General features: G+C 35.4%; 1 protein-coding gene across 12 annotated transcripts in view; it reads left to right on the top strand.

Annotated features, from left to right (window-relative positions):
- LOC106875847 (coiled-coil domain-containing protein AGAP005037) overlaps positions 1–15964 on the top strand; it is an 877187-nt gene that overhangs the window by 646596 nt on the left and 214627 nt on the right. For 11 of the 12 annotated variants that reach the window (XM_052970540.1, XM_052970539.1, XM_052970537.1 and 8 more), the window contains one exon: positions 8126–8149. The exons of the other annotated variant lie outside the window; for it this stretch is intronic. In XM_052970540.1, coding sequence (XP_052826500.1) covers positions 8126–8149 — 24 coding nt within the window. The remainder of the gene's footprint in view (positions 1–8125; positions 8150–15964) is intronic. 12 annotated transcript variants of the gene reach the window in all.

The following is a 15964-nucleotide window of genomic DNA, read 5'->3' as shown; positions in this document are numbered from 1 at the left end:
TATATATATATATATTAGTATCTTTCGCTTGGGCATTATCTCAAGATGTTCGGTCTGCTTTATTTTTCTCATGCTGATCAACAGGACTCTATTACTTTTGGTACCGGTACATCGAATGTTTCACAAAATACTTCCAATGGCATTTCTTCCTGATCTCGCATATTCCTCTTCCTTAGTTGGTTTATATGTCTCTTGTGTTCACCATGTGATCTTTTAATTAGATACATCATACTTCCAATTTTTCTGGTAATAAGGCCACCTTCCTAGCCTTCTTTACCATTTCTATAGGTTTTGAAATGCACTTTATCACCTATCTCAACGTATTTCGTTGGCTCTTTTGTATCTCCTCTATGTCTTTTTTTCTCTGGTAATAGCTTATCAAAAGTGGATTTTATTCTTCTTGTGAACATCAATTCTGCGGGAGACTTGCCTGAATTTGTATTTGGATTGAGGTGGGCTTACTCTGTATATTATTAAGAAGTTTGTCAGTTCTTCATCATTACTTAATTCATTCCTCTCTTTTTTTTTAATGTTCGTTTAAAGGTGTCCACAAATCTTTCTACCTGCCCATTTGGTAGGGTGAAGTGAAAATTTGCTTTATTGCATGCCTTTTACAGAAGTTCTTGGATTCATACCCAGAGAACTGCATTCCATTGTCTGAAACTAGCATGTCAGGGACACCGGATCATGCAAACAATTCAAGAACTTTATAGTTGTCTTAGAGGTTGGGTATAGCACCTGCAAACCACTTAGTATAGCTATCTACTGTGATTAGGTAGTAAGTGCCGTTTACCGGTCCAGCATAATCAATGTGTAACCTAGACCATGGGTTCTCCGTCTCTGGCTACGGTTGATATTTTACTGGTGAGGCTTTAGCCGCGAGTGTGCTACTTCGGCACATTCTCACCAAGTTTTCGATATCTTGGTCCATAGATGACCAATAGACATAACTCCTCATCAGAGCTTGCATCCTTGCCATTCCTGGATGTCCATTGTGAAATTGTTGCAACACACCATTTTGTAATGTAGTTGGAACCACCACTCTTTGGGTTTACATCAGAATATCATCACAAATTGAGAAACTACTGTCACATCTGAATTTTAATTCTGTTTATTTTTTAAAGCTTCTTCTATTTTCGTAATATACTCATCACCTACAGCTTTCATTCTTATATCCTGTGCCATCACTGGTAGTTTTTGGATAATGTTTATCACAGCACTTTTAATTTCACCTTCTGCCTGCAGTGCAGCTATAACAGTCTCTTCTAGTGGTTCCATATTTTTTTGGAATTAATCTCAAAAGGTAGTCTGCATGACCAATTTTTTTCAGTGGAATGTATTGCATTTTGAAATTATAATTTAGCAATATTACACCTCAACATTGCAGGCGGTTCACAGTATGAGTCAGTAACCCTTTTTTAGACCCATAAATTGACAGCAAAGGTTTATGGTCTGTTTGCAATAAAATCTTCTGCCATGCAGAAACCTGTGAAATTTTTTAACTTCAAAAATAATTGCTAGGGCCTCCTTTTCAATTTGACTATATTTCTTCTCTGCTGCTATTAACAAGTATGAAACATGAACCACTGGTTTTGTACTTCTGTATTTATTTATGAAGTAGAGCTGCACCTAATCCATGCTCAGAGGCATCAGATCCATTTTAGGATCATAATGTGCTAACAGCAGGTCTGAGATTAGAATTCTTTTTATTTCTTCAAAAGTGTTCTGGCATTTAGTGGACCAATTTCAATTTACTCCTTTTTTTAATAAGTCGTTCACTGGAGCTCTTAACTTGTGCATATTAGGAATGTAGCTTTGATAATAGTTTGCCAACCCAAGAAACGCTTGTAATGTTGGGATATTTTTGGCACAGGCATATTCCTTATTGCATCTGCCCTTGACGGGTCAGGACATCTACCACTTTTATCAATTACTTAATTTGAGGTAGAAAGAATTCGCATTTTTCTTCGCTCAAAGTGAACCCGAAAACTTTCATTTTCTTAAATACAGCTTTTATGTGTTCCACATGCTGTTCACAAAATATTGTCCAAGTATGGGATTGCAAATTCACAATCAGATAACATAGTATCCATGATTTGCTGGAATACTACTGGTGCCACTTTTAATCCAAAAGGTAATCGTGTGCATCTGTTCAATCCTCTGTGTGTATTTATTGTCAAATACTTTGAGCATTTTTCATTTACTTTTATCTGTAAATAGGCTTCAGACAGATCTAATTTGGAAAAAAGTTTTCCACCATTTAACTTTGAAAAAATGTCCTCTGCAGTTGGGAGTGGATGGTGGTATGTTTTTAAGCAGTCATTCAATCCTGTAGAGAAATTGGCACACAGCCTAATCTTTATTTTAATACATAGCATGGGTGCTGCCCACTTCGAGTAATCTACCTTTTTGATGACTTCACTCTTTTTGAGTCTGTCCAACTCTTCATTAACGGTTTCAATTGCCATGAACGGTACTTTTCCGTTTGCTTTAAATACAGGTACAATAGGCTTCCATCTTCTACATAGACCTAAGTGGGGAAATTTATTTTCAATTTTTTCTTCAGTTCTTCTGAAGACTTGTTTTTAATGGGACAACCATTTATGTTATTGCAGTAAAAATTTATAGGGAGGTGTCATAAATTGAATAGTTCTTACCAATCTGTGCCAAACAGATCGATTGTATTATCCACAATGAATAATTTTGCTTCACGTGTCTCTCCTCAAAATGTGACGTCGATACATGTTTCACTCATGAAATGTAATTTATCACCTGTTACACCCCTGCTATTTTCACTGTTTTACGTAATCTAAGTTTACCAATTTTTTTTCTAAATATCCACATTTATAATCGAGATGTTACTACCTGTGTCTAACTGTAATTTGGTATTCACATCATTTATTTTTACCAGCACGAATTTTCTTTTTTTGTGTCACAATCACTCTCTGCTGAAAACACCTTAGAACTTTTTGTGTTTGAGCCTTGTAGTTTTGTTCTACAATGAGAACTCCTGTGTCCCAGCTTCTGACAACTATGGCATTTTCTGTTTTTAAACAGACAATCCTTTTTGTAGTGTAAGCCTCCACAACCATAACACGGATTGGGGATTGGCATTGTTTTTGATTGTGCTTCCTGGGACAACACATTTGAATTTTTGCAGGGTCTTTATATTATATTTTTTCACACCATGTTTAAGATTTACCATAGTCTGACATTCTTTTGTGATAGTCTGTAGAGAATCCTTGCTTGAATTTCTTTATCTTCAGGTGCTATAAGTCCTTGCACAAAAATAATTGATTTGAGCATATCCTGAGGGAGATCCTGGAGTTTGAAATGTTCACACATACAGTTGACTACTCCAACATAGGTGATAAAATCCTCCTCCTCATTTTTTGTTAAGCTCTAAGATTCCATTCTGATGTTGAATAATGAACTTCTATCACAAAAAAATTTTGAAAACAATTCCATGGTTTCTTGAAAACCAATCTCACTCGACTTTTGGGGCAGAATAAAGTTACTGTAATGCTCATGTTTGGCGGGAGCTACCTTGCATAGTAAAAGCCTTACTTTCTGCTACTCCGACCATGACTTACACTTGTTAAAAATTTCCTTGTATCTTCTATAATACACAGGAAACACAATACCCTCCTCCGGGTTCAGTCCCACTGCATGGCATCTTGGGCAAGTGTCTTCTACTATAGCCTCAGGCTGACCAAAGCCTTGTGAGTGGGTTTGGTGGACGGAAACTGAAAGAAGCCTATCATATATATGTATATATATATGTGTGTGTGTGTGTGTGTGTGTGTTTATATATGTTTGTGTGTCTGTGTTTGTCCCCCACTATTGCTTGACAATAATTAAAAGGACATTTTAAGAGAATATCATTTGTCAACTCAGACAATGAACTCCAACAACCAAATAGCTCTACCTGCTGAGCCAACTACATCTGGATTCATTGAGGGCATGCCTGCTGTGACTAAGGTCAAACCAAAGAACTATACTACCCATCCTGACATCTGCATACTCAAATATCAAAATAAGTCTAACATCACTTCACTGACACACCTCCGTCTCCTTTATAACTACCATTCCTTTCTTTCTTTCCATGACCTTCCACTCCTCCCCACCAGATACACACAGAACTGTCCACATACCTCAATCAACCTTTTCATTGGTCAAAATTGGCAAACAACCCTCAGTTATACATTCATTAATGCCATAGTGCCTGAAGAAATGAACGCAAAAATATGATCCACCCGATGTCTATGGATACTATGGACTGTACTGTAATCATCCCAGAAATACGGACCATGATCTTAAGCTTTGTGCGAAATGCACATAGCAACGCATTAAAATATTTATAAATTCCTGCTATAAATTATCATTGTTATTATAACATAAGGTGCGAGCTGGCAGAATTGTTAGCACACTGGATGAAATGCTTAGTGATATTTTGCCCATCATTGCGTTCTGAGTTCAAATTCCGCTGAGTTTGACTTTACTTTTCATCCCTTCAGGGTCAATAAAATAAGTACCAGTTGTGCTTATAGTAGAAAGGATTATTATCATTATTACATATAAATATATATATATATATATATATATATAAATATACATACATATATATATATGTATACACACAAATATAAATATACATACACACACACACACATATATATATATACACATGCATACCTACATACATACATACATACATACATACATACATACATACATACATGCATACATACATGTGTGTGTGTGCGTGCGCATGTGTGTCTGTAATATGGTAGTTATTATTTACACTAAAATGAAAAAAATTGGTAAAACTGAGATGTTTTCCTAGACCAAAATAAATGGATGAAATCAAATTAAGAAAAAATAGAAATTAAAGCTAAACCTGAAATCTGACTACAAAAGCAATTTTTGCTTTAATCAAATTCAGTTTTCACTTCATTTATCAATTTAAATTTGAGTCTAAATTTCTGTTTTATTTTTCTCAAAATTTCTTTCGATGCAATTCTCTAGTCTCCAATACCAGTTTTTAAAAAGATATCAGTTTTATCAAATTTAAAATGTCAAATGGAAGCAACTGGGTATTTTTTTAAAATCCAATTTAATCAAAATTACTATCAATAACTTATTTTTCTAAATATTTTCTAAATTAGATATGAAGTTTTACTTAATGGAGAAGGAATATGTGATATTCATATCATTTTTGTAAGTATTAGGAATGTAAATGAAATGTTAACAACTGACCAAGAATTTTAATTGAAAATTTCGATCTTTACATAGGAATGAGTTATCACATTTATACATTTATTTGGGAGGTAAGAGTTGTGATATTAATGCATTTTCTGAGGGCATAAGCAATGTAAATGAAGTGACTCTATCTTGACCATAGATCTTTTCCCTGAAAATTACAACACTCTAGTGCTTTCCTCAGAGATCAACTAAACTAATGATGGGTGGGATGAGGGACAGAATGACTTTCAAGAAATAATAGGTAAAGTCACTTTCCAATAATATTTTAGGTAAGTTGAAACTATTATTGTATGGTATTTTAATCTAGTAACTGCTTTCTGCTATTAATTTTTATTAAGAAGGGCTTGCTGCTATGAAAATATTTGTTCCCGCAAATAAATCCTTCCATCCATGTAAGCATGAAAATGTGAATGTAAAACAGTAAAATAAAATGCATTGATATTCAATTTTAAAAGTCTTTATCAGGGGACTGGCTTGTATTATATATGTTATTCATTCACATAACTGGTATATTTTGTTACTAGTGTGTAATTTGGTTAATCTGAAATGGGAGAAAATGTATTTTAGATTAGAATGTAAATAAAATCTTGTTAATATGAACCTGTGATATGGTTTCAGTTCCTTGTAGATATTTTCACTTTAATGATATTCTAAAACTTTATCAAAGAAACCATTGAGAAACTATTTCTGTATAATCTCTTTGAAACACTGACAACAAACTGCATAAATATGTTTCTCTTTTTAAAAGATACTTTGAGGAAGATAAGTCATTCACCAGTAGGAATTGATAACCTGACAAGCATGACAAACTGAAGAAGATATTGTAATATTAAGGATTTTCTCTGTTTTTATACCGACTATACTGAGAGCACAGGGCAGTGAAGGAGCTTCTCTGTGGCCATGTGACCTGCAAGAGATAGAAGTAAAATTGCAGTTGTTTCACACCCTGCTCTCTTAAATAATGGGAAGGATATATTGGATAAAATAGTCCCAGATAAACTTTACTCGAAAAAAAGTGGGTATGGTCACAATCAAGGCTAACCCAGTATGGGGATCAATTTCTGCTTTCACTTTAGTGTCATCCATGGTTAAACAACAGCAACAACTACTGTAACTCTAATTTAATGCAACTAATAGAAAAAATCACTTTCTGGCACTTTTGTGTCCAAACTACAATACCAAGATTTAGAATCAGGTTTCTGTACTATCTATATGTTTTGTAACATATCAGTTCTGGCAATCAATCTCTGGGGAAAAGCCAAAGAATTGTTAAAATATCTCATAATTTGCTACCTATTCATCTGTAAGGTTAGTAAGTTTATGATATTAGGCATTAAGATGTCAAAAATATAACATGTGATGTTCATTCATGTCATATAGTGGAAGCATGAGTCAAAGAATCCTGTACACGGTTGCTCAATTTACTAGAAATAGCAACCAAATCCTCTTGTATTACACCTTACTATCTTTAAAAAGAAGACACTGGATAATTAGTCAGTAATAACCAGATTTCCTGGAAAAAATGGTGGAATAGTCACAGCTAGAATGCCTTTGAGCATAGCCCTACTCAACAAAAGCTAAGTAACAACACAAAGAATATGCATCAGAGGAAGAACATGAGGTTTATGTCCCGTAAAAATGTTCATTGTTGTTAACTTCTGTTCACTTTTAATGTAGTGAGCCAAATTGGTTGGCTGTAACTTATTAAATGTTTGAAGATAATGCATGTACAAACATATCACAGTTACTATCTTGATTTGTATAATGTTCTCATTTTCTACTTTGTTATGTGTAACTTATATTCCTTAATTCTTTATACCAAATGGCCAATGCTGAAGTCTTTGTCTGCATGATGACACTAAAGTGAAAGCAGAAAGTGATCCCCATACTGCAATTTATTTTACTCTGTCAGTTATACAATGAAAAATCGTATCTCATATGATACTTATCTATGACTAGGTGGACTAAACTTTGAAAAGCTAAGTCTCATTGTCAGGAACACAATCTAATATTCTTTAGTGTGATGGACTCATTGAAAACTTATTTAGTTATCTTCTTGTTTAATTGAAATTTTACATTAGTGTTTACACAGCATGTTCTTAACAGCAACCATTCATATATACATACATATAATTAAATAAATAAGTAAATAAATAAAGCTGCTACATTTTATCTGAGGTTTTATATATATATATATATATATATATATATATATATATATATATATATATATAACCTCAGATAAAATGTAGCAGCTTTAAAAGTCTTGCCTAAAGGCACAAAGCAATGGCTGCAGCAAGAAAATCTATTGGCATGACTGGCACTCATACTTCCTTTCAAATACAAATTACTAAAATAGGGTTACTTTTTATTATTCTTTTAACTGAATAATATGTTAATAATTATAACATTACAACTATACATCACTACTGTATGTAAAATAGAAATTATGTACTTTATAATTTTGGGACTTTATTTCTGAAATAAAGTCAGAATTACTACAGCTAGAACATTAACTAAGCATTAAGTTCAATCCTAAGTAATCACTACAGTACACTAGACTTACAAATAGCTAATTATTGCTTGACCACCTACCTCTGACATAGGAGTTGGACCAAATACTGAATCCATTACTTCCATTATAGTTCAGTATTTCAGAAATGAGCTGAACAGAACTATGTAGTAACAATAACACCACTATTACTACCCCAACTCAACCAAAACAAAATGACCACTATAGCTGGATATTTTAAGTAAATTCGTACTTCAATATTGCTACTATTTCAGTAAAATGTTTGTCTTTGCTTTAGAACCACTATTAAATAGACTTATGTTGTTCATTAGTTTGTTCTGATTTCAGAGAATTTTGTCAGTTACCCTTCAGGTATTTCTCAAGTAAATTTACTTTTAAAAATTTGCTGTTTTCTCCTCTTTGCACTGCACTGGTGTTGGTCCTGTATTTTACTATTTAATCTATTGTAACTTCATCAACTTTTGTTTTTAATTATTTTGTTGTTCTTGTTTTTGTTGTCTTTAATAAAAATGTTTTTGCTATCTTTCAACATAAATTAGTTATTATAAAAGAGTCAGATAAATTTGATTGCATTTTTTTCTTTTTTTTTTGTTTAATGAAATGCTTCTAAAATCTCCCATTCATTCCCTATTTTTAGATACATATTTTATTTAGATATGCATGAGTAATCAACATACTGACCTATTCAGTATAATTGGCTGAAATTCTGTTGCAGCAATTTCATTGGGTTGTGATAGCATTTAATTCAACTTTCCTCCTGCTGAAAATTTCATACTATTTCATTTGAAGAAATAGTGACTGTCTTTAAGATGTGTATCTAATTGTAATATGCTCATTCCAAATACACACAAACAAACAAACAAAAAAACTCAGATTTTGAAAATGTGAAGCTCTTTCAATATACAAATGCTTACTGAAAATTGTCCAGATTTTCCCAAGATATGTCTTAAATCGTTCTCTTGAGGAAGTTCTTCAGTAGTTCACATAATCAGATTCTTGTTCCAACATTGAACTTGGAATAAATAGTAATGATATTAACACCTGAAGTTATATGTTGACAAAATGAAGTAGATATACGTCTAGATTGTGATAAAAAATCCATATATATTACAACAGGAAAAGTTAAGAAAAATAATTTTTAAAAACATTTACATGGAAAAATTGTTACAAACAAACAAGTGAAAATATAAATGAATGAGAATTTAATGTCCATTTCAAAATCCAATAGCTTTTCTTTCCTCTTCCCACCCATTTTATTCATTTTAAGATACACCACCAGTACAGAGGTATATGTATGTTGGAATTATTTCATAGTCTCCACATGTGACAAAGTGTTCATGTAAAGAATAGCTTTCATTTGGACTCTATGTTTATAAATTTGTAGGAAAATGTGATTAGCACTTGCTGGGTGCTTCACAATTCCTTACATTGTTCATGGAAGGAAAAAGGTTAAATGAGTATAGGTGCCAGAAGGAAATGAGAGACACAACCGGTAGAATGTTTAAGAGAAGATTTTATTTATATGTTAACTTGTGTGTCTGTGTGAGTGCAACATATAAACATAATAATAGACAGGCTGTCATGTATATAAAGTGTGTGCGTACAGACATGGATGTATGTGTGTGCGATAAGTTCAGAGCATAGAAAGAGTCTATAATATGATGTTAGAAGAAAGTCCAGATACAAGGATGATAAATACCAGTTCGTAGTCAAGGTACACAGTAGTTAAGGTGCTGTATCAAGAAGTTGAGGCCACAATGCAAAGTCAGGGAGAGGCACATGTCGTGAGAGGTCATCGCTTCGGTTACTCATTACAGAAGGTTGTTGCAGGTTGTATTTGCTGTTAACCATGGTTAACCACAAACAGTGTGGAGATAGAACCTATGCAAGTGCTGCTGGTTGCTGTGTACATAGCAAGAAGTTGTTGATGACATTAAGTAGGTGGAGGCGACGAAGATGAAGATTACCCTATGCTGTTGGTTGAGTGTTAAGTCTCCATGTCGCTGCTGTTGTGTCATCGCTGGAACTGGCTGTGTGCTCTGTGGTCAGTGGCTAGACCTCAGAAGGTCTGGAGCCAGAAGACGTTCTAGGCAGCGTAAAGCTAGCATTTTATATCATGGTGTCAGTTCACCGGAAGTTTAGAAAAGACTGTCTCACATGACCTTATCTGAAGGCTGCGATTGGTTGGGTTGCATTTGAACAAGAGACAAACTGCACCAATACCAACCAATCAGAGTGGTGGACACAACAGGGTCCAAAGATGCAGCCAAAGGCTAGCTGTTATCCACTACGTCCGTATTTATGTATATATAACAGAGAGAGAAGTCTCCCTGAAGGCGTACGCTACAAATTCAAAGCAAAATTCTAATCTAACCCAGTCTTCTTTATTTCCTCATTATGACCATCAATACATCTATAATGAAAAGGAAATGAAGAGAAAGTATTTGATTTTCTGTAATAGCATCAGGATTTAGCTAACCAATTAAAATATATATTGGATGGAATGGTGATAAAAGTATACTTTATAAAATATGTGGATAGAAAAAAAAAAGAGATGCTTAATAAATTTTCAGAAATTAATGTCATGATTACTAAAACTATCAGCTAGATTTAAACTATGAAATTTCTTGGCATGTCCTCTTTCATTGATAATAGTTATGTTGACTGTAAACAATAATCCAATGAGTAAATGGAGGTCAGTTTGATCATTTCCTAATTAATACACCCAATTCTACAACTTATTATACAACCCACCTTTACTACTGGAATCCTCTGGCATTTCAAGTTACTTCCATTTTAATTGAGAGTAACTCTATTAATTCTATGATAACTACTCTTGGAAGCTAATCTGATAACTGAAATCCTTCTTCTAGGTATATTTTTCCATATTTTTCCATACAATGAAATCCAGTGAAATTCACAAAGTGTCCAAAAAGGCTAACGATGAACATTGACTGCAACATCTGGAAGAATTTATCCACCATCTTGGACTTGGAGATATTCATCCACTATTACAATTCAGCAAGATGACAACTAAAATAGTAAGTGATGCTTTCATGCATCACATACTGCAAACCTTCTTGCTTTATAAATTGCAATTAAGCTTTCTGGTTTCTTGAAAAAAAGATCTTTACTAAATTTGCAAAATACTCTTGCTTGCTCTAAAAGGATTACATTTACTACCTACTTTATTTCCTGTTCCACTTTGCAAGCAAACACGAAATTCACCCCCAACCCCTTCTTCTCAATCTCATTTCCATGTGCATTCAGTCACCAACCAAGGTCAGAAACTCAACTGGTTGCTTGAGTTTAACCATGTAATCAGTCTTGGCAATCTTTCTGCTATCACCCTTAAACAATATATTTTCAAGGTGACTAAACTCTTCAAGTTTTCTTTTTCTATGGATATCTACTGCAATACATAAGACATTAGAAATATAAGACAGTGTGATCCATTCCAAAGAAAAACATCCTCTATGATCCTGTAACTTCCCAGCTACCAACCTATCACTTTCACTCCAAACATCTCATAGACAATGGCTTCTGTCACAAAAAAAAACTATTTCTTCTTTTTTCAACTTAAGTTTCAGCAATTATTGGCAATACAGTTTCCATAGAGGCTGAAAATTAAAGTATAGAGGGATACAGATAGATGTCTTGCTGTAGATACATGGATTACCCAGTTGGAAGAGAAATGATTGTGAGTCAGAGAGTAAAATAAGATAAAGAAAGAAATGGTGAGAGAGATATGATGAAGATGTGTCGAGACATGCCCTCAAAGGACTTTGTGAGTGGTGAGAATAGGTAAAATGATACAGAAGTTAGGACTAGGTTAGTGAGCAGGATAGAGATGACTATAGCAAATTAGTGAGAGAAACCGAGGAGAGGCTTGGAGGAGGGAGTTGCAGTAGATATGTGAGGGCATTGTGGGATTGTGCATGATAGCAGGTAAGTGAGATGCTACAGGAGATGGGAGAAGGTAATGGGAAATGGAAGTGGATTTGGGGTGGAGAAGAAAGGTAACTGAGAAAGCTAGGGAATGTAGTATATGCCTATTCTGCTCTCAGGTGATAAAAAAATTATGGGTGTTAGGGTATGAAATATAGGGAGGAAAGGTTGACAGGGCAGAGCCCCTCATTGGCAAGCAGTATCAAGTTGATTTTAGGATATCAATTTTATTGTGATGGGTGCATCTTCTTGGGTACACCAAGGCACCAGATATCTTTGTCCTTTGTCATCCTCATAAGGCTCAGTGTTTTGAGACCAGCCTTCAGTACTTCATCCCATGTCTCCTTGGGTCTCCCCCTTCCGCAAGTTCCATCCACTTTAAGTAATCAGCACTTCTTTATGTAATTGTTCTCATCCATCCACGTCACATGACCAAACCAGCACAGTCTTTTCTCTTGCAGACTGCATTTAATTCCTCTAACGTCTCCTTCATTGGACACTAAACTCGGCTTGCGAAGACCTGTTGGGGCAAATGAAAGCGAAATCGTGATAGCACCTGCACCAGTGGAGTGCTAAGAGCACCGTCCGAGCGTGATCATTGCCAGAATAGCTGTCTAGCTTCTGTGCCAGTGGCACGTAAATAGCATTATTTGAGTGTAATCATTACCAGTGTCGCCTTCCTGGCACATGAAAAGACATTCGAACAAGGTCATTGCCAGTGCCGCTGGGATGGCTCCTGTGCAGATAAAATACACCATTTTGAGCATGGCCATTGCCAGTGCCACCTGACTGGCCTTCGTGCCAGTGGCATGTAAAAGCACCCACTACACTCTCGGAGTGGTTGGCATTAGGAAGGGCATCCAGCTGTAGAAACTCTGCCAAATCATATTGGAGCCTGGCGTAGCCATCTGGTTCGCCAGTCCTCAGTCAAATCGTCCAACCCATGCTAGCATGAAAAGCGGACGTTAAACGATGATGATGATGATGATGATGATGAATATGTAACTTTTCTCTCATTACACAAGCACTTTATCACACATGTACATTGATAGAGCATATTCCTCTCTAGTATTTGCATATCCTCAGCAGTCAGGGCCCACATCTCTCTCTATATAGCATTGCTGTTCATATACCTACATCATATAACCTTCCTTTCATATAACCTTCCTGGCATGTATTAAGTCTATAAAATTGAGCATAAAGTATTTAAAATGTATATATAAAGTGCATTAAGTAATTATCGTATTCCAATTTCTTTCACTTTTCAATGAGTAGCAGATGAGCAACTATCTTTCCATACAGACACAACAACACAAGCTACACTTTCAGGTTTTTTGGATAAAGTTTTCAGAAATAACCCAATAGGCTTACCATTAATTAGCCAACTTAATGAAGATTATAAAAATAACTCTAGTAATGATAATAACAATAGTAACAATGAAAATAAAAATAATAAGATTAACAACAATAATAATGGTATCAGAGGAAATACTCATAATTATGGTAATCATGGCAATGAGAGGACTAGCACACACTTTAATAACAGGGAACATATTTCAGGATACAATAATAGCCAGAGTATTAGATCAGGAGCCAGGAGATCAATGTGGCAAGAAAAAAATCAAACGACAAATCGATGCTATTGACAGACAAGGCAAAACAAATTAAAATTATAGCCAAATAAACCAGCTTCGAATATATTACAGAGAAACAGGAGCAAAGATCACTGCATGGCATGTACCAAACTAGAATCAGGGACCCTGATGTAGATCAGACCCTTACTCATCTGGGGCTGTCATGCTCTGGTCTCAAACCAGAAACTGAGGGTTAAATGATTGCTGCTCAGGACAGTCCTTTCCAACTAGGAATTAGCAGAGTAATGTCCTGAAATATGAAAGCAGCTCATCATGCCACATATGTGGAGAGCACTCAGAGACAATTGACCACATAATCTCTGGATGCAGCAGACTGGCACCAACAGACTACTTGCAACCAGCTGTAGTTGAAGCACTATAGGGGATGCTGTTATTGTTGGAATAGGTAGTTAGCAAGTGATGTAGAGGTCCTGCATTTTGCAGAAGCAAACAAGCTAAGATGTAATATAAATTTCAGATTAAAATTAGCAGAGTTCTGTAATTTGTTAAGGACAGCACATTTATACACTACACTGTATCTTCAGCAATGGCCATTTAGGGAGCAATTGTCAGGTATCCTGAAGTTGCATATATTTTTATAAAACATCTTTCTATAATTGCCATAAGCTGTATTAATGTTATGATTTATTTTGTTAATAATGTTATGATTTTTAACTTGTCCACTATAAAACTTTCTGGTGCTAAGAAACTTTCAAGAAAGCTGAACAGCAGAAGGTCTTTGAGAGAAGAAAACCACTTCAGACAGATGCTTCAGCTCTTGACTTCTGAAACATTTACCTGAGGGGGTTTCTTCTCTGAAGACCTCCCACAACATAAATTTTACCCGACTGGCACCCATGCCGGTGGCATGTAAAAAGTATCATTCAAGCATGACTTTAGCCAGTGCTGCCTGACTGGTTCCCATCCCAGTGGCACAAAAAGAGCACCCACTACACTCTCAAAGTGTTGGTGTTATGAAAGGCACCCAGCTGTAGAAACCTTGCCAAATCAGATTGGAGCCTGGTGCAGCCTCCCAGTTTGCCAGTCCTCAGTCAAACCATTCAACCTATGTCAGCAGGGAAGCAATAATGATGATGATAGTGATGATTTAACTTGTCCATAATAAAACTCTCTTATTCAGCTCCACCAAGATCTCTGCTGTTATGACTCACATAATACTAGTTATACCAGAGAATATGATTACTTCTCGCACTTATTATGTAAACCTGAGCCTTTAGAATAATGGTACTTTACATGTTAATAATGTATCACGGTCTTCATTTTTATACGTTCTTGAGTGCTTAGGCATAGGCCAAGGGCCAGTGTGATTACTACACTTCGGATGAGATATAGTGTTCAGACATGAACTGCTGTTGTCAACAGGGCAAATATCTTTATTAGGGTTAGGTACAGTACGGACAGTATTGGTAGGCTTATAGTTAGGGTTTTATTGAGCTATAGAGGCCTTAAGCATAATGTCTGGTATACATTTTATTTTGTTTAGGAATTCACTAGCATGTAGGCTAGGTTATAAGTGGCATGGTTTTTAAAAGGTTTCTCTTTTGCAGATATGCATTCTTCTGATGATGTGATAGATTGCACACCACATTCTGTGCTGTAGACAAGATGCACAGATATGCAGCTAATATGACACATTAAACAATAAGCTTCACTTGCACTGCACTGCTGAAGATCATATGATAATCTGATCTTCCCTATCCCTACTTTCTCCTTCCATTCTCATCTATCTCTCTTGCTTCTTCATGTCCTCCTATTTACCACCTCTTTCCTATAGATATCTACCTCTGCATCATTATCACTGCCAACTACTTTGTACATTTCTTCCTCTTCCAACTGGGGCTCTTTTAGCCTCTCTGTTTGGACATATTCTATTGTCCCCTACTACTGTACACATTACACAAGCAAATTTCATATCCGCACAATTTCCTCACCAAACATTTCATTGATATCGTGAGTGGTTTCAGCTGCTTTACGTCCTTTTTAGAAGTTGAATAGCAAAATTGCTTGAATATCATACTTTGACAGTTCAATTTCAGATGATTGTAACAACGGTGAAAAAAATAGCAATGTTAATTTATTGATGCATTTGGGCAAGTCTATGTGTATATATATATATTCAAGTATATATATATATATATATAGTCTACAGTAAACAATATATGTTGTCTATATATATATATTGTCTACAGTATATATATATATAATATATATAATATATATAATGGGTCGGACGATTTGACTGAGGACTGGTGAAACCGGATGGCAACACCAGGCTCCAATCTAATTTGGCAGAGTTTCTACAGCTGGATGCCCTTCCTAACGCCAACCACTCAGAGAGTGTAGTGGGTGCCTTTACGTGTCACCCGCACGAAAACGGCCACGCTCGAAATGGTGTCTTTTATGTGCCACCCGCACAATCCAGTTCAGGGGCACTGGCAACGATCTCACTCGAAAATCCTACGGGAGCCAGTCAGGCAGTACTGGCAACGGCCATGCTCAAAATGGTGCATCTCATGTGCCACCCACACAAGAGCCAGTCCAGGGGCACTGGCAACGATCTTAC

The sequence above is a fragment of the Octopus bimaculoides genome, chromosome 9 (assembly GCF_001194135.2).
Source record: "Octopus bimaculoides isolate UCB-OBI-ISO-001 chromosome 9, ASM119413v2, whole genome shotgun sequence".
Lineage (NCBI taxonomy): Eukaryota > Metazoa > Mollusca > Cephalopoda > Octopoda > Octopodidae > Octopus > Octopus bimaculoides.
The sequence above is the reverse complement of the archived record's forward strand: the minus strand, read 5'-3'. Positions and strand labels throughout refer to the sequence as shown.